The sequence below is a fragment of the Cetorhinus maximus genome, chromosome 9 (assembly GCF_964194155.1).
Source record: "Cetorhinus maximus chromosome 9, sCetMax3.hap1.1, whole genome shotgun sequence".
Taxonomy (NCBI): Eukaryota; Metazoa; Chordata; class Chondrichthyes; order Lamniformes; family Cetorhinidae; genus Cetorhinus; species Cetorhinus maximus.
In genome coordinates, this window is record NC_135887.1 from 24,476,271 (window position 1) to 24,502,976 (window position 26,706).

Genomic DNA, 26,706 nt, shown 5'->3' on the forward strand with positions numbered 1-26,706 from the left:
GGAGATAGAAAAGGCGTGTAAGAAAGGCAAGGTTACAGTGATCATGGGGGATTTCAATATGCAGGTAGACTGGGAAAATCAGGTTGGTAGTGGATCCCAAGAAAAGGAATTTGTGGAATGTCTACGAGATGGCTTTTTGGAGCAGCTTGTGGTGGAGCCCACTAGGGAACAGGCAATTCTAGATTTAGTGATGTGTAATGAGGCAGATTTGATAAGGGAGCTTAAGGTGAAGGAACCCTTAGGAGGAAGTGACCATAATATGATAGAATTTACCCTGCAATTTGAGAGGAAAAAGCTGGAATCAGATGTAACGGTATTACAGTTGAATAAAGGCAACTACAGAGGCATGAGGGAGGAGCTGGCCAGAATTGACTGGGAGATGAGCCTAGCAGGAAAGACAGTGGAACAGCAATGGCAGGAGTTTCTGGGAGTAATTTGGGAGACACAGCAAAAATTCATTCCTAGGAAGAAGAAGCATACTAAAGGGAGGACGAGGCAACCATGGCTGACAAGGGAAGTCAGGGACAGCATAAAAGCTAAAGAGAAAGCATACAATGCGGCGAAGAGCAGTGGGAAACCAGGGGATTGGGAAGCCTACAAAGACCAACAGAGGACAACTAAAAAAGAAATAAGGAGGGAGAAGATTAAATATGAGGGTAAACTAGCTAGTAATATAAAAGAAGATTGTAAGTTTTTTTAGATATATAAAGGGTAAGAGAGAGGCAAAAGTGGACATTGGGCCGCTGGAAAATGACGCTGGAGAAGTAATAGTGGGGAACAAAGAAATGGCGGAGGAACTGAATAGGTACTTTGCATCAGTCTTCACAGTGGAAGACACAAGTGACATCCCCAAAGTTCAAGAGAGTCGAGGGGCAGAGGTGAGTATGGTGGCCATTACCAAGGAGAAGGTGTTAGGAAAACTGAAAGGCCTGAAGGTGGATAAATCACCTGGACCAGATGGATTACACCCCAGAGTTCTGAAGGAGATAGCTGAAGAGATAGTGGAGGCGTTAGTGGTGATCTTTCAGGAATCACTGGAGTCAGGGAGGGCCCCAGAGGACTGGAAAATTGCTAATGTAACCCCCCTGTTTAAGAAGGGAGTGAGGCAAAAGACGGGAAATTACAGGCTGATTAGCCTGACCTCGGTCGTTGGTAAGATTTTAGAGTCCATTATTAAGGCTGAGATTTCAGAATACTTGGAAGTGCATGGTAAAACCGCGCAAAGTCAGCATGGTTTCATCAAGGGTTTCATTGAGGAGGTAACAAGTAGGTTAGACAAAGGAGAGCCAATGGATGTTATCTACTTGGACTTCCAGAAGGCCTTTGACAAGGTGCCGCACAGGAGGCTGCTCAGTAAGATAAGAGTCCATGGCGTTAGAGGCAAGGTACTAGCATGGATAGAAGATTGGCTGTCTGGCAGGAGGCAGAGAGTCGGAATAAGGGGGTCCTTCTCAGGATGGCGGCCGGTGACTAGTGGAGTTCCGCAGGGGTCAGTGTTGGGACCACAACTTTTCACTTTATACATTAATGATCTAGATGAAGGAACTGAGGGCATCCTGGCTAAGTTTGCAGATGATACAAAGATAGGTGGAGGGGCAGGTAGTATTGAGGAAGCGGGGAGGCTGCAGAAGGATTTGGGCAGGTTAGGAGAATGGCCAAAGAAGTGGCAGATGGAATACAATGTGGGAAGTGTGAGGTCATGCACTTTGGTAGGAAGAATAGAGGCATAGACTATTTTCTAAATGGGGAGAGAATTCAGAAGTCTGGAGTGCAAAGGGACTTGGGAGTCCTAGTCCAGGATTCTCTTAAGGTTAACTTGCAGGTTGAGTCGGTAGATAGGAAGGCAAATGCAATGTTGGCATTTATTTCGAGAGGACTAGAATATAAAAGCAGGGATGTGCTGCTGAGGCTTTATAAGGCTCTGGTCAGACCACATTTAGAATATTGTGAGCAATTTTGGGCCCCATATCTCAGGAAGGATGTTCTGGCCCTGGAGAGGGTCCAGAGGAAGTTCACGAGAACGATCCCAGGAATGAAAGGCTTAACATATGAGGAACGTTTGAGGACTCTGGGTCTATACTCGATGGAGTTTCGAAGGATGAGGGGGGATCTGATTGAAACTTACAGAATACTGAAAGGCCTGGATAGAGTGGACGTGGGGAAGATGTTTCCATTAGTAGGAGAGACTAGGACCCGAGGGCACAGCCTCAGAGTAAAGGGAAGACCTTTTAGAACAGAGATGAGGAGAAACTTCTTTAGCCAGAGAGTGGTGAATCTATGGAATTCATTGCCACAGAAGGCTGTGGAGGCCAGGTCATTGAGTGTATTTAAGACTGAGATAGATAGGTTCTTGATTGGTAAAGGGATCAAAGGTTACGGGGAGAAGACGGGAGAATGGGGTTGAGAAACTTATCAGCCAGGATTGAATGGCGGAGCAGACTCGATGGGCCGATTGGCCTAATTTCTGCTCCTATATCTTATGGTTATGGGTGTCCGCTCTGCTGAGGAGTCCGTTCTGTCTGTGTGTCCGCTCTGCGTCCAGACACCGGGCACCATCCAGCCCTCTACGTGTTGTGAATGAAGCTGATTTTCCGCCTCCTGCAGTTTTGTTTTCTCACTCTTCATGTATAACCTCTCCATCCCGCTGGGCACGGTGGCGGGAGGGCACATTGTAGAGTCACTTGAATCCTGTGCCTGGTATAACACCAGGGGTGCAGCATTGTCATTGGGACTGTGCCTATCCTGCACCATCTCAGGGCCGGACAGGAAGACACTTTGACCCTCAGAGTCAGCAGCAGTGCTGGGGAAACTCCCTCCAAGTTTGTTTAAATTTTTGGATTAACGAGCACCAAGAACTGGAGAAAATGAAAGTGAAAATAAAAGTGAAACAGAGCCCGAGGGAGACTGAGAGAGAGAGAGAGAGACTGATGGAGAGAACAGAGAGAGAGATCCTGATCTAAAGGTAAGATATTGAGGCATCAGAAATTCAGTCCCTGGATTATATTTTAAATGTGTTAAAAGTACAGAACCCTCTACAGGAAGTGGGCCTCGTAGTGACAACAATGAGCCTAAACTCTGAGATCTCTGAACTGTGCTGAGGAAACACAGTAATCACATTTTAAAAATTCTTTCTTGGGATATGTGGGTGTCACAGGCTAGGCCGGCATTTAGCGCCCATCCTATCTCTGCAGGGCAGGGGGTGGCTGTGTGCCACCTTCTCAAACTGCGAGCAGGTTTGTCAGGCCTAAGAGAGCAGTTCAGAGTGAAACATGTTGGTGTGGGCCCGGAGCCACAGACCGGCCCAGGCTGGGGAAGGACGGCAGGTTTCCTTCCCTAAGGGGCATTAATGAACCATTTGGGCTTTTACAACAATCTGACTTCACGGCCACTTTGACTGAGACCAGCTTACGTCCAGAATTTTTTAAAATGGAATTTGAATTCACAGCCCGCCCAAGTGCTGTGCCCTCACGCCCTCCAGGTTATAGTCCAGATCTCCAGATTATAGTCCAGATCTCCAAATTAGTTCAGCAATGTAGCTGCTACACTTCATACCTTGTTACTGTGTGTGACTCTGCTTTGTAAGTTTATATAAGTGCACACACTTATACGAGTGTGTGCGTGCGTCTGTGTGAGACATGCTGGCTGTGAGCAGATGTGCAGTTCAGTGTGAATAGTGCATGAGTGTGAGTATTAACGGTAATGTATAGGTGTGAGTGTGTGTGAGTATATGTATGTGTCAATGTCTATATGTGTGTGTGTTTTTATACACTTGCATGCTGCTATGTCCTGATATCTGCTCATCCTGTTTTGTGCTGCTTGGTGTCAGGTTCTGATTGTGTGACCAGTGCCTCCAGTGTGTCACAGTGCAGCTGAGAACGATGATGGTGGTGGAAGATAAGGAGACAGTTTTCTGCAGCAACTGGTAAGGAGGTAGATTGATTCAAATTCTCACCCATTACCTGTGACACTGTGCGACTCTAATACCCTCTCACAGTGTCGCCTGTGAAAACCAGCCAGACCTTTCTCATTTCCCCCTCTCAGTCAATAATATCACTGCCAACATCTGGAGACCGGATTCATCAGCTCGATGATGGCATAGATTATCAAATGCTTTGAAAACCTGGAATTGTGTGTGTATTGAAAGTACCAGAATAGGAACGTTGCGGAGTTAGAATTAGCAGGCGGTGTGATGCTGTTTCTGTGACATAACCTCTCCCTCCGACTGTCTGCTGCCTGTATCCTAACTCAAACCAAGTCTCATTCACCCATTACCCCTGTGCTCGCTTGACCTACATTAAATCCCAGTTAAACGATGCCCCAATTTTAATATTCACATCCTTGTTTTCAAACCCCTCCATGCCCTCACTCCTCACTATCTCTGTAATTTCCTCCAACCTCTGAAATCTCTGCGTTCATCTCATTCTGGCCTGAGCATCCCTGATTTTAATCGCTCCACTGTTGGCGGCCGTGTCTTCAGCTGCCTGGGTCCCCGCTCTGGAATTGTCTCCCTAAACCTCTCCTGCTTTATGTCGTTCTTTACATTCTATCTCTCTGACCATGCTTTGGGTCATCTGTCCTAATATTACCTTGTGTGGCTAGAGATTTTGCTTTATACTGCTCCTGTGGAGCATGTTGGGACATTTATACATTAGAGGTGCTATATAAATGCGGCATGTTCTATGAACAAGCAATGATTGCCTGTCAATGGGCACTTGTTCCATATTCTGTCTCCAAGAGATTAACAGTTCCCACAATTACAACCAGAACCTTTACACTGTCTTAACAGACCAGAGGGGGAGATGAGAATTATTTTTACAGCGAGTTGCAGTGATCTGGATCACGATGCCTGAAAGGGCGATGGAAGCAGGTTCATTAGTAATTTTCAAAAGAGAATGTGATAAATTCTTGAAGGGGAAATATTTGCAGGATTATGGGGAAAGAGCTGAGGTTTAATTGGACAGTTCTTTCAAAGAGCTGGCACAGGTACAATGGGCTGTATCATTCTCTGATTCTTAATACTCTGGGACATTCTGAGAAACGTATTGACTTAATTTTGAATTGTAGTCAGTGTTGTTATGTTGATCAATGTGGCAGACATTTCGTGCACAGCAAGCTCCCAGAAACAGGAAATGAGTGATCAATCATTTTTCAAGCATTTGGTCAGGTGAACTCTCTATTCAATGAGCAAGAGCTCGAGATCCCTACTGTGAACTGGAGCCAGTATTACTCTGACCAAGAGCCAGCAGAGTCATAGAACAAAAACAAAAATACCTGGAAAAACTCAGCAGGTCTGACAGCATCTGCGGAGAGGAACACATTTGACGTTTCGAGTCCTAATGACTCTTCATCAGAGTCATGACAGATGGCCTCCCAAGATTGACATCACTGTGTTTACTCTGTTGTTCTGTCTCTCACTCTTCCTGCATGTGTATCTTTGTCAATATGGTTCTCTCCCTGTCTCTCTTTCACTCTTTCTGACTGTCTCTCAAGCTCTATCTCTATATGCTTCCCTCTTTAGGTCTTATGTCTGTATCTTCACCCTCCCTCTCTGTCCTGCTTTCTCTCTCTCTTTCTCTCTCTGTCTGTGTCTCTCTCACTGCCTGTCTGTCTCTTGCTGTCTGTCTGCCTGTCTCTCTCTTACTGTCTCTCTCTCGCTGCCTGTCTTTCTCTTTCCGTGTGTCTCTGTGTGTATGTATGTGTGTGTGTCTCTCTCTCTCTCTCTGTATCTCCTTCCCCCTCTTGGTCTCTCTCTCTCTTGACTGTCTCTCTCTCTCTCTTTCTGTCTCTCTCTCTCTCTCTCCTTTTGGTCTCTATGCGTGTGTGTCTCTCTCTCGCTGTGTCTCTGTGTGTATGTCTGTCTTTTTCTCTCTGTGTATCTCCTCTCTCGCACGCTCTCTCCCTCTCCGCACGCACGCACTCACTCTCACACGCTCGCTCTCTCTCCTGCTCTCTCGTAGGGGTTCCCCTTTGCCCTCAGAGAACCTCCCCATACTCAAATTTGTGACACCAGATTCACACGTGTATGACTTGAACAGAATGACCAGCAAGACAAGTTTCTTCTGATAATTCACAATTGCTTTACTGAATCACCCACAACACCACAGTACAAATCCCAAAATTTAAAACAACCTGTTCCCAGTACCCAACACAAAGACACCATGACTCGGTTAAAACTTAAAAAAACACAGACAAAACACCACGTCCTGTCCTGAAACCTTAAGAAAAAAATCTTCAGACCAATATCACCCAAGGTATGGCTGAAACAAGTTACAAGGTACTGGCAAAAAACACCAGATTTTTGCCCCAAACCTTCACAAAACCCTCAGACCAATATCACTACGATTTGGCTGAAACTTACACAGCTGGTCTGTACGGTGTTGACTGTAGGACTGAGTATTTTTTTGGAAAAATATACTTTATTCATAAAATATCTGGAAGAACATTCCAAAACATTTCAAAATCACCATCACAAAAGTACAATCAGATTCAACTTTTACACATGGATCACGAGGTGCGTCAATACAAACTGTAGGACTGAGTCAAGGTGACCAAACTCAACCCTTCTTCCAACTGCAGCCCAGATGCTCAGATCTGCTCTCCTTTTATAATAATTTAACTCAGACATGTCAAAACATATTTCCTGTTGTTCCAATGTCCATTCAGCTGATTCCATGCAAAGCCCAGACAAATGTCATCAGCTCCTGCTGGTTGAAACAATACAGGGTTTTCCTGTACTGCAAACTGGGCGACCGCTTTGCAGAACACCTGCGGTCTGTCCGCAAGAAAGACCCAAACCTCCCTGTCGCTTGCCATTTTAACACTCCACCCTGTTCTCTTGCCCACATGTCTGTCCTTGGCTTGCTGCATTGTTCCAGTGAAGCCCAACGCAAACTGGAGGAACAACACCTCATCTTCCGACTAGGCACTTTACAGCCTTCCGGGCTGAATATTGAATTCAACAACTTTAGATCTTAAACTCCCCCTCCCCCCATCCCCACCCCGTTCCTCCCCCCTCCCTTTTTTTTCAATAATTTATATAGATTCTTCTTTTCCCACCTATTTCCATTATTTTTAAATCTAAAACTAAAACTTTGTTAGTCTTTCCACCCCACCCCCACTAGAGCTGTACCTTGAGTATCCTGCCATCCATTCTTAATTAGCACTTTTCTTAGACAATATCACCACCTTCAACACCTCTTTGATCCTTTTGTCTGTGACATCTTTTGATTATCTGCTCCTATCACTGCTTGCTTATCTCCACAATCACCACACCCTCAACTTCTCTCTCCCCCCGCCCCCCCACCTTAGACCAGCTTATATTTCACCCCTCTCCTAACTATACTCAGTTCTGCCGAAGGGTCATGAAGACTCGAAACGTTAACTGATTTCTTCTCCACCGATGCTGCCAGACCTGCTGAGTTTTTCCAGGTAATTCTGTTTCTGTTCAGAGTTTTCCATGGAAGATGTATCCAGAAGGATATTATCAGTTCTCATTATATGAGCAATTCTCCTGCTGTTTGAAGTGGCATGGTAACAGCACAGTGACAGCACAGTGACAACACCTGGCTCCAAAGTTAATGAGGGTTTGAATGACCCTATTCCAGTTCTATTGTCTGTGGTGGTTGAATAATTCTTTGAGTGTAAAAGTAAAAAAACTGCGGATGCTGGAAATCCAAAACAAAAATAAAAATAAAAATACCTGGAAAAACTCAGCAGGTCTGGCAGCATCTGCGGAGAGGAACACAGTTAACGTTTCGAGTCCATATGACTCTTCAACAGAACTAAGTAAAAGTAGAAGAGAGGTGAAATATAAGCTGGTTTAAGGGAGGGTGGTGTGGGACAGGTAGAGCTCGATAGAGGGCCAGTGATAGGTGGAGATAGCCAAAAGATGTCATAGACAAAAGGCCAAAGAGGTGTTGAAGGTGTGTTGCATTGATGATATGCCCTTTGTGCCATTGTATTGTGTAGTCAGACTTTCTTGATCGCATTAGTCAATGACCAAACCCTTTTGATGAGTCACTCTGTTTTCACTAAATGTCTAAATTAACCTCTTGCTGTTCAGCCCTGTACTGCTGACTGCAGCTTGTCTTTTTGAAAGTTATAGTTCCAATCATGAGGTCAACACATGTCCATGGGTTTGAAATGATGTTCCATAAATTACCCAGTCGGTGGGGATTTTGATCCTACACGCTCTCTGTGTGTCTCTCCCGCTCTCCTTCCCTCTGTTCCTGCCTCCCTGTCTCTTTCTCCCTCACCCTCTTTCTCCCTCGCCCTGTAAGTATGTCCCTGGGAGTGTTACCAGATAGGAGACAGATGCTCTCTCAATCAGTGGGAGATTCAGCTCAGGTTCCACAGATGCTGATGGTCAGTTGCAGGGTGTCTGGGTCAGTGTCACACACAATTCCTGCCCGAGTGAGTCTGGGAGTTTCACAGGAGATCGAGCTGTACCGGAATGTGATGACCAGTTAACCTGTGTTTTCACTCTGCAGTAAGAAGGATGTGGCCGCCTCGAATTATCCCATTCACGAGATTCACTGCAAGCGATTCATCCAGCTGTGTCCACTCTGCAATGAAGCAGTGCCGACAGCAGAGTTACAGGAGCACAGAGAGAGAGAGCACAGACAGGTCAGAGACCAATAACACACACATGGCCAGCGAATGACAGCTGACCAGTACTCAGGCCAGAATTTTATGTCTCGTGGGCGGGCGGGCAGGCGGGCACACGCCCTGAACAGATGTGCAATAGCGTGAGAAGACGTTGGGCAAGCGTCCTGATGTCATCCCATATGCAAACAATCTTCAGGTCGGTGGGCAGGCGTGGGTGTCGGAACTGTGCCCGCCAACAATTAAAAGGCTATTAAAAAGCCAATTGTACTCGATTTTAGGCTGCCCACGCGATTTCACACTCGTCTCATGGGCAAAACAGGCAACCCGCTTTTAACAAAACCTCGTCCAAGGGCGGGATAAAAAGGGTCAGCAGCATTGCTATTTTGAGTAGTGAGGAGTTTGGGAGATAGTTTGCTGCTGGTTGCTTATTTGAACTTGACAGCTTCTTGTCTGTTTTGAGCTTCATTCCTAGGCTTCATTTCAGGACTCATTGGTGTCTCCAAGCCCCCCGGAGAATTTTGACCATGTGGATCCTTCCAGGTATCAGACAGCTTTCTGTTATCCTGGTAATGGGGATTGCGGTCTCCACTAGTGGCACCTCCTCTGAGGAGGAAGAGAGGGGCAGAAGGGAGAGGAGGCCAGGTGCCCCTATGCGGCTTCCAGGGGAGCGACCTGTGGGAGGAGAGGCGCAGGCACAAGGGGCACAGGGCCAGCAGGTAGACCAAGGCAGAAGGGGCCGCAGAAGACGCCACTATCCTGCTGCCAGGGTTTACAGGCGGCAATGCAGCTATCTCAATTTGTTTGAAGTAGGGTGGAAACCCTAGGCCAGTGGCTCTGAAGGTCACAGTGGCCCTCAACTTCTATGCCTCCGGCTCTTTCCAGGGGTCAGTGAGGGATCTGTGTGGAGTGTCCCAATCAGCTGTCCACAGTTGTGACAAGCTGGTGACTATGCTCTGTTCAGGCGGATAATGACATTTATTCATTTCCAAACGGACGAGGCCAGCCAGGCTGAGCGAGCCGAGGATTTGTAGTGATTGCTGGGTTCCCCGGCATCCAGGGTGCAATCGACTGCACAGATGTGGCCATCAAGGCGCCAACGGGTCAGCCGGGTGCCTTCGTCAATGGGAAGTGATTCCACTTGATGAACAAGCAGATAGTTTGTGACCACAAGACGCAGATTCTGCAAGTCTGTGCAAGGTACCCTGGCAGGTCCCATGACGCTTATGTCCTAAGACACTCACAGGTGCCAAGGCTGCTCTCTGCTCCAGCCCAACTGGATGGATGGCTGCTGGGTGACAAGGGTTATCCATTGAAAAGGTGGCTTATGCCGCCTCTCTGTCACCCAAGAACAGAGGCAGAGCAGCGTTATAATAAAAGTCATACATCCACAAAGGCGGTGATAGAGAAGGCCATAGGTCTTCTGAAAATGTGCCTCCGACGTCTAGACCATTCAGGGGGAGCATTACAATACCCCCTAGAGTGGGTATTACTGATAGTGGTTGCATGCTGTGCTCTCCACAATCTAGCTGTGGCAAAGGGGGACCCACTGGAGGAAGAGGCAGCTCCACAGGCCACACAGGATGAATCCAGTGGTGAGTCAGAAGAGGAGCATGGTGAGGAGAACACTGAGGGCATGGAGGCAGTCCTCTGGATTCTTCAAGGAGGCAGGGAAACCAGGGATGCCTTGATCCAATGCTTCTTCAGCTAGGCTGCCAAAGATCTGCTTCCACCTCATACCAGGGGTGCCGTCTCCATCCCAGATGTCTGAAATGACCCTTTCATTTGAATCCAAAGTCCACTCAGTGCCTGTGCAATAAAGTTTAGAGCCATTCATGTCTAGCATGAGATACTGGCATGCCCTGCATCTACAAAACAAGTGAAGCATGCTCAGGCCATTAAGACAAAAGCAAATTCATATCAAATGAACAGAACTATATATGGTGTTAATGGCCACACCAGTAAACATATCTACAAAACATGGCAGAACAGAAGGTCACCTGTGACCAATCCCTCTTATGCTCATGGTGCCTTAAACTTGCGTTTGCGAGTGCTGCGTCTTGGTGACCCCGACACCCCCTCGCTGGCAGCGGCATTGGAGGCAGCCTGCTGATTGTGCTGTCCTGTTGGCCTTGATGACTTTGGCAGTCGTCCTCTGGCCAGTGGAGCCTGTGCTGGCCCTGCCTGGGAGGGAGCAGCCAGTGCCACGGCTGGCATCTCCCCAGTCATCGCAGCTTCATCAGATGCCACGGTCACTGGCAGAGGGGTAGAGGAGGTACTGCTGTCATCCAGGGCACCCTGAGAGGAGCCTGCAGAGATGACAAACAACTTGTGCACCAACGTGAAGTTGCTCTGGACCTCCCTGCTTGCCGTTGATGGACAGGCACCTAGCTGGGATACTGGGTGCCTCATCCATCTCCCACACTGGCACTGACCACCTGAGGTCATTGCCTGTGTGAGGGCTTACAGGTCCAAGGACAACCCCAGGAACCCCTGATTCTGTCCCTGGAGCTGCCTCTCCATGAGTGTCGTCACTCTCTCAATGAAGGAGGCAGTGGGCTCAGCCACGAGGGTCAACACAGTGCTCATGCTCCGCATAGACTCCTCCAGAGACCATGGCACACAGACCCTCATGGATCTCCGTAGATCCTCCCGCGCATCTGCTGGACATCCAGCATCTGCCACCTAACGGATGACTCCAGAGGCTCATCATCTACCTTCGGTTCAGCATGGTCCTGGTCTCCAGCAGTCCTCCGACTGCCGGCACACTGGGCACTCACTGCCTTTGCCTGCTCCTCGAGTGAGTGTGAACTGCCCTCACCACTGTGCAATGACATTCTAGCCAACAATCAAATGTCTACCGAGGTGCTGCTGTCTGCGCTGGTGCCTGGTTCAGAGAAAGGGTGTGACGCAGGTGCATCAAAAGCCCTGTGGTCCTCTGGTGTCAAGGGTAGCTCTTCGGGGTCCTGCTTTTGAGTGCATGCTGGCAAATCTAAGGGAGAACAACGACATGTCATTAGTTTAAGTCATCACACTGTCACTGTGCATGCCAGGCATCTTGGTGGCACAATGGAGATCTGCATCATGATGCCATCATCTTTCAATGATCAATGGGGAATCCAGGTTTCAGGCTCCCATTGATGATGAGATTACAGAAGAATATTTGCACAATCCGACACTCTCACCTCTGTGCACTGCACTGTTACCTTCGTCAGGGACCCCTGCCTCTCCACGACCGACTGAACAAGGTGGGTGGTGGATTTCCAGCTCCAATGCATCTATTTCATACCTCATCAAGATTAGGAGGTTTGGGGAGCCTCCACTTTATCTTGACCTCTCGATGGCGTTATGGCTCTTCTTCTCCTAAAAGGACAGAGGAGCATTGATTAGTCTACTCTCTACCTGCAGCGCCATTGCAGCCTGGCCAACCCCACCTGAGGAACACCTTGCAAGGCACATCCAAATCGTGGCCCTCAACCCGAAAGGCACTCAGTCCAAGCAGCCAGAGCTCACCTCCTTGGCTGGCGCCAGTGTCTGTGACAGTTGCCGCTCAGATTCTAACAACCCTGAGCTCCACTGGGGGGGTGGCCAGTCCTTAAAGCTTCTCCACACTGATCCATGCCAACTCGCAGCCAATCGTTGAACCTTTTGCAGCACTGCACCCATGTGCGCTGCACAACATGTGGCCACTGGCCTCAGCTGCCACCTCCTCCCAGGCTTTTTTGATCAAGTGTGGTGGCCTCCTCCTGCCATCCCTGGGTATGCGAGAGTCCAGCCTGACACCCACTTACTCCATGAGGACCGCGAGGCACTCGTCCGAGAAACGGGGAGGGCAAAGTGCCCACTCGACTTGCCCTCCCGCCTGATGACTCCAGCCACTGGTGAATGAAATGATTTCCTGGACAGACGCCAAAGATTCTCCCCTAGCAGCCTTCAGGGAGCTGCCTCTGCCAGTTTTAAAGCACCCGCCGGGTCGCCATTGGACCCGGCACCCGACAGGCCCCCTCCCCCGCCCCCACCCGGCCTTCCCGACCATTGAGAAGACACGTTTCACGCTGGGCGGACCTTAATTGGCCACCCAGTGTGAAATCACGTTTGCAATGCGACTGCGGCTCAGGAGCAGATTCCACGTCCACTCCTGCTCCCGCCGACTTGGCGCACACGCCAAGCGTGAAATTCAGGCCCCTCTGGGTCTGGGATTGGCAGGATGTGTGTCCATGTCTCACTCTGATTTCCTTGTTCACTGCAGGTTCAATGCTCCCAGTGTCACAAAAAATTGGAACAGTGCAAACTGAAGACTCACGAGGTGAGGGATGGTTTTCTGCTCTCTTTATCTGTGATGTATCTGTCCTGGGAGTGTTTGATGGGGACAGTGTAGAGGGAGATTTACCCTGTATCTAACCCTGTGCTGTACCTGTCCTGGGAGTGTTTGATGGGGACAGTGTAGAGGGAGATTTACTCTGTATCTAACCCTGTGCTGTACCTGTCCTGGGAGTGTTTGATGGGGACAGTGTAGAGGGAGATTTACTCTCTATCTAACCCCGTGCTGTACCTGTCCTGGGAGTGTTTGATGGGGACAGTGTAGAGGGAGATTTACTCTGTATCTAACCCCGTGCTGTACCTGTCCTGGGAGTGTTTGATGGGGACAGTGTAGAGGGAGCTTTACTCTGTATCTAACCCTGTGCTGTACCTGTCCTGGGAGTGTTTGATGAGGACAGTGTAGAGAGAGCTTTACTCTGTATCTAACCCTATGCTGTACCTGTCCTGGGAGTGTTTGATGGGGACAGTGTAGAGGGAGCTTTACTCTGTATCTAACCCCGTGCTGTACCTGTCCTGGGAGTGTTTGATGGGGACAGTGTAGAGGGAGCTTTACTCTGTATCTAACCCTGTGCTGTACCTGTCCTGGGAGTGTTTGATGAGGACAGTGTAGAGAGAGCTTTACTCTGTATCTAACCCTATGCTGTACCTGTCCTGGGAGTGTTTGATGGGGACAGTGTAGAGGGAGCTTTACTCTGTATCTAACCCCGTGCTGTACCTGTCCTGGGAGTGTTTGATGGGGACAGTGTAGAGGGAGCTTTACTCTGTATCTAACCCCGTGCTGTACCTGTCCTGGGAGTGCTTGATGGGGACAGTGTAGAGGGAGCTTTACTCTGTATCTAACCCTATGCTGTACCTGTCCTGGGAGTGTTTGATGGGGACAGTGTAGAGGGAGCTTTACTCTGTATCTAACCCTGTGCTGTACCTGTCCTGGGAGTGTTTGATGAGGACAGTGTAGAGAGAGCTTTACTCTGTATCTAACCCTATGCTGTACCTGTCCTGGGAGTGTTTGATGGGGACAGTGTAGAGGGAGCTTTACTCTGTATCTAACCCCGTGCTGTACCTGTCCTGGGAGTGTTTGATGGGGACAGTGTAGAGGGAGCTTTACTCTGTATCTAACCCCGTGCTGTACCTGTCCTGGGAGTGCTTGATGGGGACAGTGTAGAGGGAGCTTTACTCTGTATCTAACCCTATGCTGTACCTGTCCTGGGAGTGTTTGATGAGGACAGTATAGAGGGAGCTTTACTCTGTATCTAACCCCGTGCTGTAGCTGTCCTGGGAGTGTTTGATCCTCAGTACTGAATGGTATCTGGGATCTAAATGCAGAGCGAGGTGTTAGAATTGTGTATAAATTGGTGTAAGACACAGTCTGGTGCCCAGGGGGAGGAGAACCTTCCCTAGCTTGTGTCTAGCCCTCGGTGTAAAGAGGTTCCACTGCCATTTATATCGTGTCTTAAATATTTTTTCATGTCCCAAGTGATAATCGCTTCACTGGAGCGATTATCAAATAAAACTTGACACTGAGTCACAGAAGCAGATATTCGTACAGGTGACCAATATCTTGGTCAAAGAGGAAGTTTTATATTGTTACGATCGGTCCCCGGGCGAGGTCCCCAATTTGTTTTCTTTCTGAATGGGACCCCAATTTCGTTATGTTCCCGGCTGAGGAGGAATGAGCTGACTCCCCCTCTTTATTCAAATCAATACCCCCCCACCCTCGGTTGGTCACAACAAGGTTAATTTAAAAGATCCCTTCCCCCTTGGATACCTTTTCCCAGTCCATATGTATTCTTTCTTAAGAGGAGCCAATTTAACCAGGTTTTCTTGAGTCAAAGAAAGAGTAAGTTTATTAATTATTAAAGACCCCAGAAAAATAATAATAACACAACACACATATACACGGATCAGAAATGAGAAGTCCAAATAAAAGTTTTTTAAAAGATATACAAATCAGTCTTTGGCTTGTCCGTGAGGCTTAGATAGCGAAACGCTGTGGCCACTAAGCTGGGTGATTCCAGTAGAGCTGGCTTTGTCAGTTTCACAGTGGGCTTGGAGACACTTGGTTCTGCAGGTTGGCTGAAGAAGCTGTCCTATTTCCTTTCTGATTGTGGCTTCCGCTGCCTTGCCTCCAGCAACAGACAAAGATAGAGAGAGAAAGAGAGAGAGAGAGAGAGACTTCACCTGCACCTGCTGGGGTGACTAGTTGGTCTTTTCCTTGCTGTCACACACACAGCACACCACCACTTAGCACACTAGCACTGCTCTGCAGATAGCTTTTAAATCCATTTTCCCCCTGTGTATTCCCGTAAGAGAAAAAAACCACATCCTGCTGCCAGAATCTGTTTCCTTTGCTCTCCAATCATTTTACACATTCTGAGATGTGAATCAACAAGAGATGAATTTTAGATGACTGCTGAGACGTGGTAATCAGTCTTTTGTCTCTGCAACCACAGGAGATTAAAGTTCAGTCTTTTGCATCTTTTCTATCCTTCTTTCAACTGTCTCTGCTTGAAGAAGGCCATGACACCTTTTCAGGTGCGACATTCCATGTTCTGTCAGGACAGGTCTGTCAGTATAATCCACACAGGAATTTTCCAGAAAGTGGTCACTTTACATTATCAGCCACCTTTAGCTCCGTGTCCTTGCTTGTATTTCTTTAAAAACACACACGTCTTCCTTAAAAGTTCAATATGCCCATTTGTGGCTGTAATCGGCTTTCCCTGACAGTATCTTAAAGGAAGAGAGAGTTGTCTGCAGGCTTCGGAAAGGAATTCCAGAGCTTAGGGCCCAGACAGCTGAAGGTACAACTGCCGATGGCGGAGTGATTAAAATCAAGGATGCAGAAGAGGCCAGAATTGGAGGAGTGTAGAAATCTCAGAGGGTTGTGGGGCTGGAGTGGATTACAGAGATAGGGTGGGGTGAGGAGGGATGACCAGGTGTCTTGCTTCCTCAGGATGAAGAATGCGCCGAGCGACTGCTGAGATGCCGCTTCTGTGATCTGGAGACTCCATGTCGCACTTTACCTGAGCATGAAGAGGCATGTGGGAGTCGGACTAACCGCTGCCCAGACTGCGGCAAGTACATCATGTACAGAGACCAGGAATCACATGAGCAAAGTTGCCCGGGAGTGCAGAACGCAGGACAGGGTACGCAAAGAGTTTACATTTCTATAGCGCCTTTAACAACTAAGGGACATCTTGAAGCATTTTCCAGCCAATGAAGTATTTTCAAAGTGTAGCCACTGTTGTAATGTAGGAAACACAACAGCCAGTTTACTCATAGCAATCTCCCACAAACAACAACATAATAATGACCGGATAACCTGTTTCTTCGTGATGTTGATTAAGGGATAAACATTGTTCCAGACAGTAAGGTGAACTCCCTGTGCTCCTCGTCGAAATAGTGACCACGGGAACTTTTACAACCACCTGAGAGGACGGACAGGGTGTCAGTTTAACACTTTATCTGAAAGATAGCACCTTCAACAGTGCGGCACTCACTCAGCACTGACCCTCTGACAGTGCGGCGCTACCTCAGCACTGACCCTCCGACAGTGTGGCACTCCCTCAGCACTGACCCTCCGACAGTGCGGCGCTCCCACAGCACTGACCCTCCGACAGTACGGCGCTCCCTCAGCACTGACCCGCTGACAGTGCAGCACTCCCTCAGCACTGACCCGCTGACAGTGCGGCGCTCCCTCAGCACTGACCCTCCGACAGTGCGGCGCTCCCTCAGCACTGACCCTCCGACAGTGCGGCGCTCCCTCAGCACTGACCCACTGACAGTGCGGCGCTCCCTCAGCACTGACCCTCCGACAGTGCGGCGCTCCCACATTACTGCACTGGGTGTGTCTGCCTAGGCCATGGGCTCAAGTCACTGGAGTGGGATTTGAAACCACATCGTTCTGTCACAAAGCTGAGAGACGGCTACCCACTGAGGCCTGGCTGTCACCCTCACAGGGAGTTGCCATCAGGGTCTGGGAGCTTGAACGCCTCCTGGAGGAGTCTGCGGGGAGCTGCTCCTGTTCCAGTAGGAAGCTGAGAGAGCCACTTGCCTTGTGGAGCTTGAGGCTCCCGCCAGCCTGTCACTGCCCATTTCAAACACAGTCGCAGCAGATTTCAGTGAAGTTGAAATGCAGCTCCTAATTGCCCTGTGGGTGTCCCATTTGAAATGAAGGTTAAGCATCCTGTCTCCCCACGGCGGGACACTCCGATTCTCACTGCTGTTAAATCGGACTGCGCTCATGCGGTAGATTGAAGCCACTGTCTATCCCACTCAGAGCCTCTCCTGACCACCGCCACAGGCGTTAATGCAACACAGAGGGAGAGCAACAAAGGTTCGCCTGACTCTTTCCTGGGACGAAGGGATTGTCCTCTGAGAATCACGGACTCTTAACGGCACAGAAGGAGGCCATTCGGCCCATCATGTCTGTACCAGCTCTCCAAATGAGCGTTATGACCCAGTGCCACTGCCCTGCCTTTTCCCCGTACCCCTGCACATTGTTTCTATTCAAACAATCATCTAATGTGAATATTTGGAATTCTGTAGCCCAGGGAGCTGTGAATGTTCAATTGTTGAGTATATTCAGGGGAGAGATGGATGGGTTTTTGGACATTAAGGGAAGCAGGGATATGGGGATAGCGAGGGAAGGTGGAGCTGAGGTAAAAGATCAGCCCTGATGTTATTGAAAGGCGAGCAGACTTGGGCTGAATGGCCTCCTTCTGCTTCTAATTCTGATGTTTTTACGGCTTCTGCCCACATTTAATTTGTCTGTGATAAAAGCAAAAGACTACAGATGCTGGAAAAAAGAAATAAATCCACTCCAAAGAAGGGTCATACGGACTCGAAACGTTACCTCTGTTTCCGTCTCCACAGATGCTGCCAGACCCGCTGAGTTTCTCCAGCATTTCTTCTTTTTATTTAATTTGCCTGTGTTTCCTCTGTTTTTAGTTTCTGCCCCTCTGACGGGGGAAACCTCCAAAATTCCATGCGAGTTCTGCACAAAGATGTTTCCTGAAGATAAGATCCTACATCACCAGGTGAGAGAGGCTGCAGCCAAATAGCAGGGCCAGAATACCCGGGGCAGTGAGACTGGACATGGCCAGAATACCGGGGGGAGTGAGACTGGACATGGCCAGAATACCCGGGGCAGTGAGACTGGACATGGCCAGAATACCGGGGGGAGTGAGACTGGACAGGGCCAGAATACCCGGGGCAGTGAGACTGGACAGGGCCAGAATACCCGGGGCAGTGAGACTGGACAGGGCCAGAATACCCGGGCAGTGAGACTGGACAGGGCCAGAATACCCGGGGCAGTGAGCCTGGACATGGCCAGAATACCCGGGGCAGTGAGACTGGACATGGCCAGAATACCCGGGGCAGTGAGACTGGACATGGCCAGAATACCGGGGGGAGTGAGACTGGACAGGGCCAGAATACCGGGGCAGTGAGACTGGACATGGCCAGAATACCGGGGGGAGTGAGACTGGACATGGCCAGAATACCGGGGCAGTGAGACTGGACAGGGCCAGAATACCGGGGCAGTGAGACTGGACATGGCCAGAATACCCGGGGGGAGTGAGACTGGACAGGGCCAGAATACCGGGGGAGAGTGAGACTGGACCGGCCCAGAATACCCGGGGGGAGTGAGACTGGACAGGGCCAGAATACCGGGGGAGAGTGAGACTGGACAGGGCCAGAATACCAGGGGAGAGTGAGACTGGACAGGGCCAGAATACCCGGGGGGGGGGGGGGAGTGAGACTGGACATGGCCAGAATACCCGGGGGGCGGGAGTGAGACTGGACAGGGCCAGAATACCGGGGGAGAGTGAGACTGGACAGGGCCAGAATACCCGGGGGGCGGGAGTGAGACTGGACATGGCCAGAATACCCGGGGGGGGGGGGGAGTGAGACTGGACAGGGCCAGAATACCGGGGGAGAGTGAGACTGGACAGGGCCAGAATACCCGGGGGGGGCGGGAGTGAGACTGGACATGGCCAGAATACCCAGGGGGGGGGGGGGAGTGAGACTGGACAGGGCCAGAATACCGGGGGGGACGTGAGACTGGACAGGGCCAGAATACCAGGGGAGAGTGAGACTGGACAGGGCCAGAATACCAGGGGAGTGAGACTGGACAGGGCCAGAATACCCGGGGCGAGTGAGACTGGACATGGCCAGAATAGCAGAGGAGTGAGACTGGACATGGCCAGAATACCGGGGGGAGTGAGACTGGACAGGGCCAGAATACCCGGGGGGAGTGGGACTGGACATGGCCAGAATACCCGGGGGGAGTGAGACTGGACATGGCCAGAATACCCGGGGGGGGGGGAGTGAGACTGGACAGGGCCAGAATACCGGGGGGGACGTGAGACTGGACAGGGCCAGAATACCAGGGGAGAGTGAGACTGGACAGGGCCAGAATACCAGGGGGGACGTGAGACTGGACAGGGCCAGAATACCGGGGGAGTGAGACTGGACAGGGCCAGAATACCAGGGGAGTGAGACTGGACAGGGCCAGAATACCCGGGGCGAGTGAGACTGGACATGGCCAGAATAGCAGAGGAGTGAGACTGGACATGGCCAGAATACCGGGGGGAGTGAGACTGGACAGGGCCAGAATACCCGGGGGGAGTGGGACTGGACATGGCCAGAATACCCGGGGGGAGTGAGACTGGACATGGCCAGAATACCCGGGGGGAGTGAGACTGGACATGGCCAGAATACCCGGGGGGAGTGAGACTGGACATGGCCAGAATACCCGGGGGGAGTGAGACTGGACATGGCCAGAATACCGGGGGGAGTGAGACTGGACAGGGCCAGAATACCGGGGGGAGTGGGGTTGGGCCTAGCAACAGGATAAGATTTGTCAAAACTCCAGGTTTGTCCTGGAGTCTCCAGATATTGAAGGTTAATCTTCAGGACTCTGAAAACAACCCAGGAGAAACATGGTAGGGGCTTTAAAAAATATTTTTAAATAGTTTAATTTTTAGTTACTAAATACTGGCACTGGGAGAAGACTGAGAGTGGAGAGTCAGCCAATCAGGGAGCGGAAGGTCTGTCGACAGTTGACCCTGGGAGGTTGGAGCAGGATGATCAGAGATTTGAGGCAAGGGCAGGTGAACAAGCTTTAGTGAGAGGCTATGGATGGCGTGACCTGTGATCCAACTCTCTCTCTCTTCACAGGATGGATGCCGGCCTCTCTCGGGGTTGGTGGAAAGGTTTCGAACTTCCCTATGCCAAGACCCTCCATCCTACACCCCCTCTACCTCCTACTCCCACCTCCCCTCTACCTCCTACTCCCAACTCCCCTCTACCTCCTACCCCCAACTCCCCTCTACCTCCTACTCCCACCTCCCCTCTACCTCCTACTCCCACCTTTTTGATCCCCCTTTCTTTAGCCCCTTGCCCCCTCACCAGCTGGGTGCTCTTCCCCTCTCCTCACCAGGTAGCACCACCTTTGGCGAGAGTGAAGATTTGGATGAGATCGGTTGCTGCCAGATCTGTGACTGTGCTCTTCCGTTGGAGCTCCTTAAACAACATGAGGTAAACAGTTATCGGGGCTCCTATATCACTTTGATACTGTTTATAACTCTACTTTAGAGGAATACATTTAATCTCCAAAATTACTCAAATCCCTGAAAACTGGTAAAGGTGAAAGAAAGATTTGCATTTTTATAGCACCTATTGCAAGCTTGGAATGTTCCAAAATGCGTCACAGCCAATAAAGTATGTTTGAAATGTAGTCATTGTTATAAAGTAGCAAAGGCAACAGTCAGTTCATATAGAGCAAGATCCCACAAGCTGCAATGTGTTAATGACCAGCTAGTGTTGTCCTCTCAAGGATAAATATTGACCAGGGAGATCTCCCCGCTCCCCCTGCTTTTCTTTAAAATTGTAACCGTGGGGTTTTTACTGACCCTTTAACAGTGCGGCGCTCCCCTAGTACTGACCCTCCGACAGTGCAGCACTCCCTTAGTACTGACCTTCCTCTGACAGTGCGGCACTCTCTCGGTACCGACCCTCTGACAGTGCGGCGCTCCCTCCGTACTGACCCTCCGACAGTGCAGCACTCGCTCAGTTCTGCATCGGAAGGAATCCCAGTCACCCAGTAACTAGGAATTTCTTCAGTAGGTTCAGGGCAATGAATTTCTGGCTCTGATTACCTGTCACACATTCACTTCATATTTTCTCTCTCTCTCTTTCTTTCATGAAGAAAAAGTGTCGATTTTTTGATCAACAGCGGAAGAAAGGAATGAGACAAAAACCGATTAACGAAAGCGACCTCCTTTAAGGTTGGACGGTTCTCTGCATCTGCTCAGTATTATTGCTGCTGTTGGCACTTTTACCAAAATACATCATCTCTACCCACATCTTATCAACATCTCTCTGGCTGTGGATTCTTGGGGGATGAGCCAACACATTCCAGGAGATTCTCCCTGTTCAGTCATCCCCACTTTCTGGGGTCATTACTGGGAGTGTTTGTGCTATGTATTCTCTCCCACACACCAGCAAACCGCTTAACAGAGTTGGAGCAGCTCTGCAGGCGAGCTGTAGATTTTGGAGAGCTCTGTATCCATTGATGACAGTGCAACTTCGAGAAATTGTAGATGTTAGAAACGCCAACAGGGCAAAGGGGATAAAACTTTAGAGGCAATTAAGGCCAACGAGTTCTTAGTTGGATAGACTCAGCCTGTGAAGAATAAAATCCAGGAAAGTGGATGACTTGGGGAGTGGAATTTGAAGAGTTAGAAGGGAAAGGCTGGTTCCCAAGTCCTGATACTAGTTCATTAATGCACTTAAACATACTCCGCCTTGGATCAATAAACCCCACTTATTCTAAGCACTGGTCACCCTGTCTAATTGACCACTGGGAACAGGTGGAGGCCATTCAGCCCTTTGAGCCTCCTACATAGGAACAGGTGGAGGCCATTCAGCCCTTCGAGCCTGTTACACAGGAACATGAGAAGGCCATTCGGCCCCTCAATGGCTGTTACAAAGGAATAGGAGGAGGCCATTCAGCCTCTCAAGCATGTTACACAGGAACAGGAGGAAGCCATTCAGCCCCTCAATGGCTGTTACAAAGGAATAGGAGGAGGCCATTCAGCCCCTCAAGCATGTTACACAGGAACAGGAGAAGGCCCATTCAGCCCCTTGAGCCTGTTACACAGGAACAGGAGGAGGCCATTCAGTCCCTCCAGCCCCACCATTCAATAGGATCAGGGCTGATCTTCTACCTCAATAACAGCTTCCCACACTATCCCCATATCCCTGATTCCTCAGTCTCCAAAAATCCATCGACCTCTCAGTCTTGAATATATTCAATGACTGAGCATTCACAGCTGTCTGGGGTAGAGAATTCCAGAGATTCACAACCCTCTGAATGAAGAAATGTATCGTCATCTCAGTCCAAAATGGCTGACCCCTTATCCTAGACTGTCCGGCCGAGGGGAAATGACCTCTCAGTACCTACCCTTAAAACTCCTTAAGAATTTTACATGTTTCAATTAAATCAGCTTACCTTCTTCTAAACCCTAGGGAATATAGGTCTCGTCTCCTCAATCTATGAACATATGAAATGGGAGCAAAAATAGGCCAATCGGCCCCTCGAGCCTGCTCCGCCATTCAATAAGATCATGGCTGATTTGTTTGTGTTTCGAATTCCACATTCCTATCTACCCCCGATAACGTTTGATTCCTTTGCCTAACAAGAATCTATCTACCTCTGTCTTAAATACATTCGCTGACCCAGCCTCCACTGCTCTCTGGGGAAGAGAGTTCCAAAGACTCTCGACCCTCTGAGAGAAATTATTCTTCTCATCTCAGTCCTAAATTGGAAACCCCTTATTTTTAAACCATGACCCCTAGTTCTAGTCTCTCCCACATGGGGAAACATTCTCTCAGCATCCACCCTGGCAAGCCCCCTCAGGATCTTATAAGTTTCAAAAGGATCACCTCTCAGCCTTCTAAACTCCAATGGACACAGGCCCAACCTGTCCAACCTTTCCTCGTAAGATATCTCCCCTATCACCAGTATCAGTCAAGTGAACCTTCTCTGAACTGCTTCTAATTCAATTATGTCCTTTCTTAAATAAGGAGACCAAATCTGTGTACAGTGCCCCATATGTGGTCTCACCAATACCCTGTACAACTGTGGCAAAACTTCCCTGCGTTTATATTCCATTCCCCTTGCAATAAACAACAATATACTAACTTTTTGTGATTCATTTACCAGACACCCAGATCCCTCTGTACTGCAGATTTCTGCAATCTCTCGCCATTTAAATAATTTGCTGCTTTTCTATTCTTCCTGCCAAGGTGGACAAGTTCACATTTTCCCACATTATACTACATCTGCCAAATTTTTGCTCACTTAACCTATTTAAAAGCTTTGTAGACACTTTATATCCTCTACCATAACTTACTCTCCTACCTATCTTTGTGTCATTGGCAAACTTAGCAAACATACATTCGGTCCCTTCATCCAAGTCATTGATATAAATTGTAAAAAGTTGAGGCCCCAGCACTGATCCCTGTGGCACGCCACTTGTCACATCTTGCCAACCAGAAAACGACACACTGACACCCAGGTCCCTCTAAATGCCAACATTTCCCAGACTCTCAGCATTGAAAAAATATTCTACTTTTCTATTTTTCCTACCAAATTAAATAACTTCACACTTCTCTGCCTTATCCGGCGTACTTGTCCACTCCTTTAACCTCTTTGTGAGTTCCTTACAGTTTATTCTCACATAACTTTGTTTCATCAGCAAACTTAGATACATTACATCCTGTCCCTTCATCAAAATCATAGATATAGATTGTAAATAGCTGACGTCCCAGCTTGATCCTTACAGTACATCATTGATTCCAACCTACCAGCCTGAAAATGACCTGTTTATTCCTATTCTGTTTTCTGTCTGTTAACCAATCCTCAATCCATGCTAATATATTACCCCCGATCCCATGAGACCTAATTTTGTGTAATAAACTGCTGTGTGGCACCTTATTGAATGTTTTTTGAAAATCCAAGTATACCACATCTACTGATTCCCCTTTATCTACCCCATCCTCAAATATACTCTAATAGATTTGTCAAACTCAATTTCCTTTTTATAAATCCACACTGACTTTGCCTGCTCACACTATGATTTTCTAAGTGCCAATCACCACGTTACTAATAAAATATTCCTGCATTTTCCCTGCTACTAATGTGAAGTCTACTGGGCTCTAGTTCCCCATTTAGTGTCTCCCTCCTTTCTTGAGTAACATGATTATGTTTGCTACCTTCAACCCACAAGGATCATTTCTAGAATCTAAGGAAATCTGGAAGGTCACATCCAATGCATCCACTTTCCCTGCATTTACCTCTTTCCAATCTTATGAAGTAGGCCATCAGTGTCCCAGGGACTTTGTCAGCTTTTGGTCTTGTTAATTTTGCCAGTGCTATTTAGTTATTTATACTGATTATTCCAAGTTCCTCAATCTCACTAGACCATTAGTTCCCCACTATTTTAGAGATGTTTTCTACCATGAAGACTGATACAAAATTATTTGGGATTTTTAAAAATAACACTTCTATGAAGCCTTGGAATGTTTTAACACGTTTAAGGCACTAACTATGTAAATATAAGTTCTTGTGATTTAATGTCTGCCATTTCTTTATTCCTCATTATGATTTCTCTGGCCTCTAAGGGACCCACATTTATTTCCACTAACCTTACATAACCGTAGAAGCTTTTACAATTTGTTTTTATGTTTCTTATTAGTTTACGTTCATATTCTCTCCCTTTATCAATTTCTCGGTCATCCATTGCTGAATTCTAAAACTCTCCTGAATCAATTACTGACCTATCGATTATCCCCAGTGCAGGGTTACCATGTGGAACTACGCCGAACACTATCGGAACTTCTCACCATTTGGAGAACGTGGAAGAACATTTGTACAATGCAAAAGAAAGATGATGGAAGGTCTAATGTTCCACATTTAAAACCGTAGCTGCAACTTTAGTGAAACTTTTCATCATTGAAAGATGAAGTTGCAGTTGTTAATTTTGTCCAGAGTGATTCTAATTCTGCTGCTACTGAATAGATTCTGATCACAATGTTTTGCATTCCAATGCTCCCCTGGTCTGCCTCCCAACCTCCATTAACTTCAGCTCATCGGAAACTCTGCTGCCCCCACCCTAACTCACACTGAGTCTCATTCACCTGTGACACTCTGGCCCCTGGTCTAGCCGCAACTTAATTTAAAAATTCTCAACCTTGTGTTCAAATCCCTCCACGACTCTTCCTATCTTGTAATCTCCTTCAGCCCCAAGACCCCCCCAAGATCTCTGCGTTCTTCCAATTCTGGCCTCCTTCCCCCACCTTCCTCCCTTCCCTATTGGCAGCTGTGCCTTCAGCTGCCTGGGCCCCAAGCTCTGGAATTCCCTCCCTAAACCTCTCCACCTCTCTCTCCTCCTTTAAGATGCTCTTTAAACCTGCTGCTTTGACCAAGCTTTGATTGTCTGTCCTAATCTCACCTTGTGTGTCTCAGCCTCACATTTTATTTGAAGTTGCTATGAAGTGCCTTGGGACTTTTCTTCTATGTTAAAAATGCTATATAAATACAAGTTGTTGTTTGCCATCGGACTGACTGATGTAAGGGGCACTGAATAATGGAAATCTTGATATGAATGTGAATACTTCCTGCTCCCCCCTAATCGTTTTAACTGAAGGATAGACAGGGATTTGAATGCCTTTACAAATTGCAGTGAAGGTGATGGGGGGAGAAGAGTCAAGAGAAGTCAGACACTTGCCTGGGATGTAGTAGGTAAAACTGGCAGATAATTCTCATTCAGTAAATCACCCGATCTATAGCATTTCTGGAACTTAATGTGTGAAAATGTAACCTGTTGATTGGGCGAAAGTGTTCCTGTGTCTAAGGGACAGTGAGTTTGTTCAGATATCTTTGTCATCTACTCGATTCCATTTTCTTCAAAGTGGAAATTAAATGCGAGCCCAACTTGAATCCAGCCATTTCCTGCCAACTGGGGTGGGTTAAAATGGTGGGGTGGGGGCAGGGTTGGTCTTGGAGTGATTATGGCACAAAAGGAGACTCTGTGTCAGAAGAGCATTGCTGCTTTCAGTGTTCCATTTTTCATCACTTGTAATGAGTAATCCTAAATTCAAGAGAGGGAGAAAGCTCCAAATAAAACAGTTCCAGTCCCATTATCACTGAAGGATTTAGAAGGAAGAGTTGAAAATAGAAGGAGGCTATAAGGAAGTGGAAATCTGTCCATGTAGAATTCATCTTGTGCTTTGTGTCCTTAGATAACTAAGATTTTTTTTTCTCTGAAGAAAGAAATTCAATCATACCAGGCTAGTACTTTAAGGGATCTTTAATAGACATCATTTCCTACATGCATGAAAATATTGCTGGCTGCATACCTTATTCTGTGTATTTTTTAAAGCTAAATAAATACAAATTGTGATTTTAGCCTGAATCAGTTTGGTTCTCAGTTATATTTCAGGAGTTGAATTGACAGGTGATGTGGGAATCCTTCATAAACTCCAGCTAATGGGGCTACTGCACTCTAGGGGACCTTGAGAGCCCCTGGAATATTGAACTGAGCAGCTGGTGAGGTGGCTGACCGGCTGATACAGATGTCGAATGGAAAATAGTCAGGAAAACAGGTCACCAAATCATTTTCCTGGGATTCTTCCATAGTTAAACCAGACAAGCAGCAGAACCACCAACAGAAATTAGCTCCGGGGTAACGTTGTCACCTCTGAGTCAGAAGGTTG

General features: G+C 48.1%; 1 protein-coding gene across 2 annotated transcripts; it reads left to right on the forward strand.

The window, feature by feature from the left end:
- Window positions 1-2,409: 2,409 nt before the first annotated feature.
- Window positions 2,410-26,405, forward strand: xaf1 (XIAP associated factor 1). Of its 2 annotated transcripts, XM_078548295.1 has the most exons (10): window positions 2,410-2,962; window positions 3,827-3,922; window positions 8,490-8,625; window positions 12,854-12,910; window positions 15,875-16,067; window positions 17,872-17,960; window positions 20,104-20,210; window positions 20,259-20,463; window positions 21,134-21,212; window positions 24,791-26,405. In XM_078548295.1, the coding sequence occupies exons 2-9, from the start codon at window positions 3,879-3,881 to the stop codon at window positions 21,209-21,211; spliced, it is 909 nt and encodes a 302-aa protein (XP_078404421.1). In that variant the 5' UTR covers window positions 2,410-2,962; window positions 3,827-3,878; the 3' UTR covers window position 21,212; window positions 24,791-26,405. The 2 variants fall into 2 exon arrangements, with proteins under 2 accessions (XP_078404421.1, XP_078404420.1); XM_078548294.1 differs by having other exon boundaries at window positions 2,413-2,962; window positions 20,104-20,463.
- Window positions 26,406-26,706: the final 301 nt, after the last annotated feature.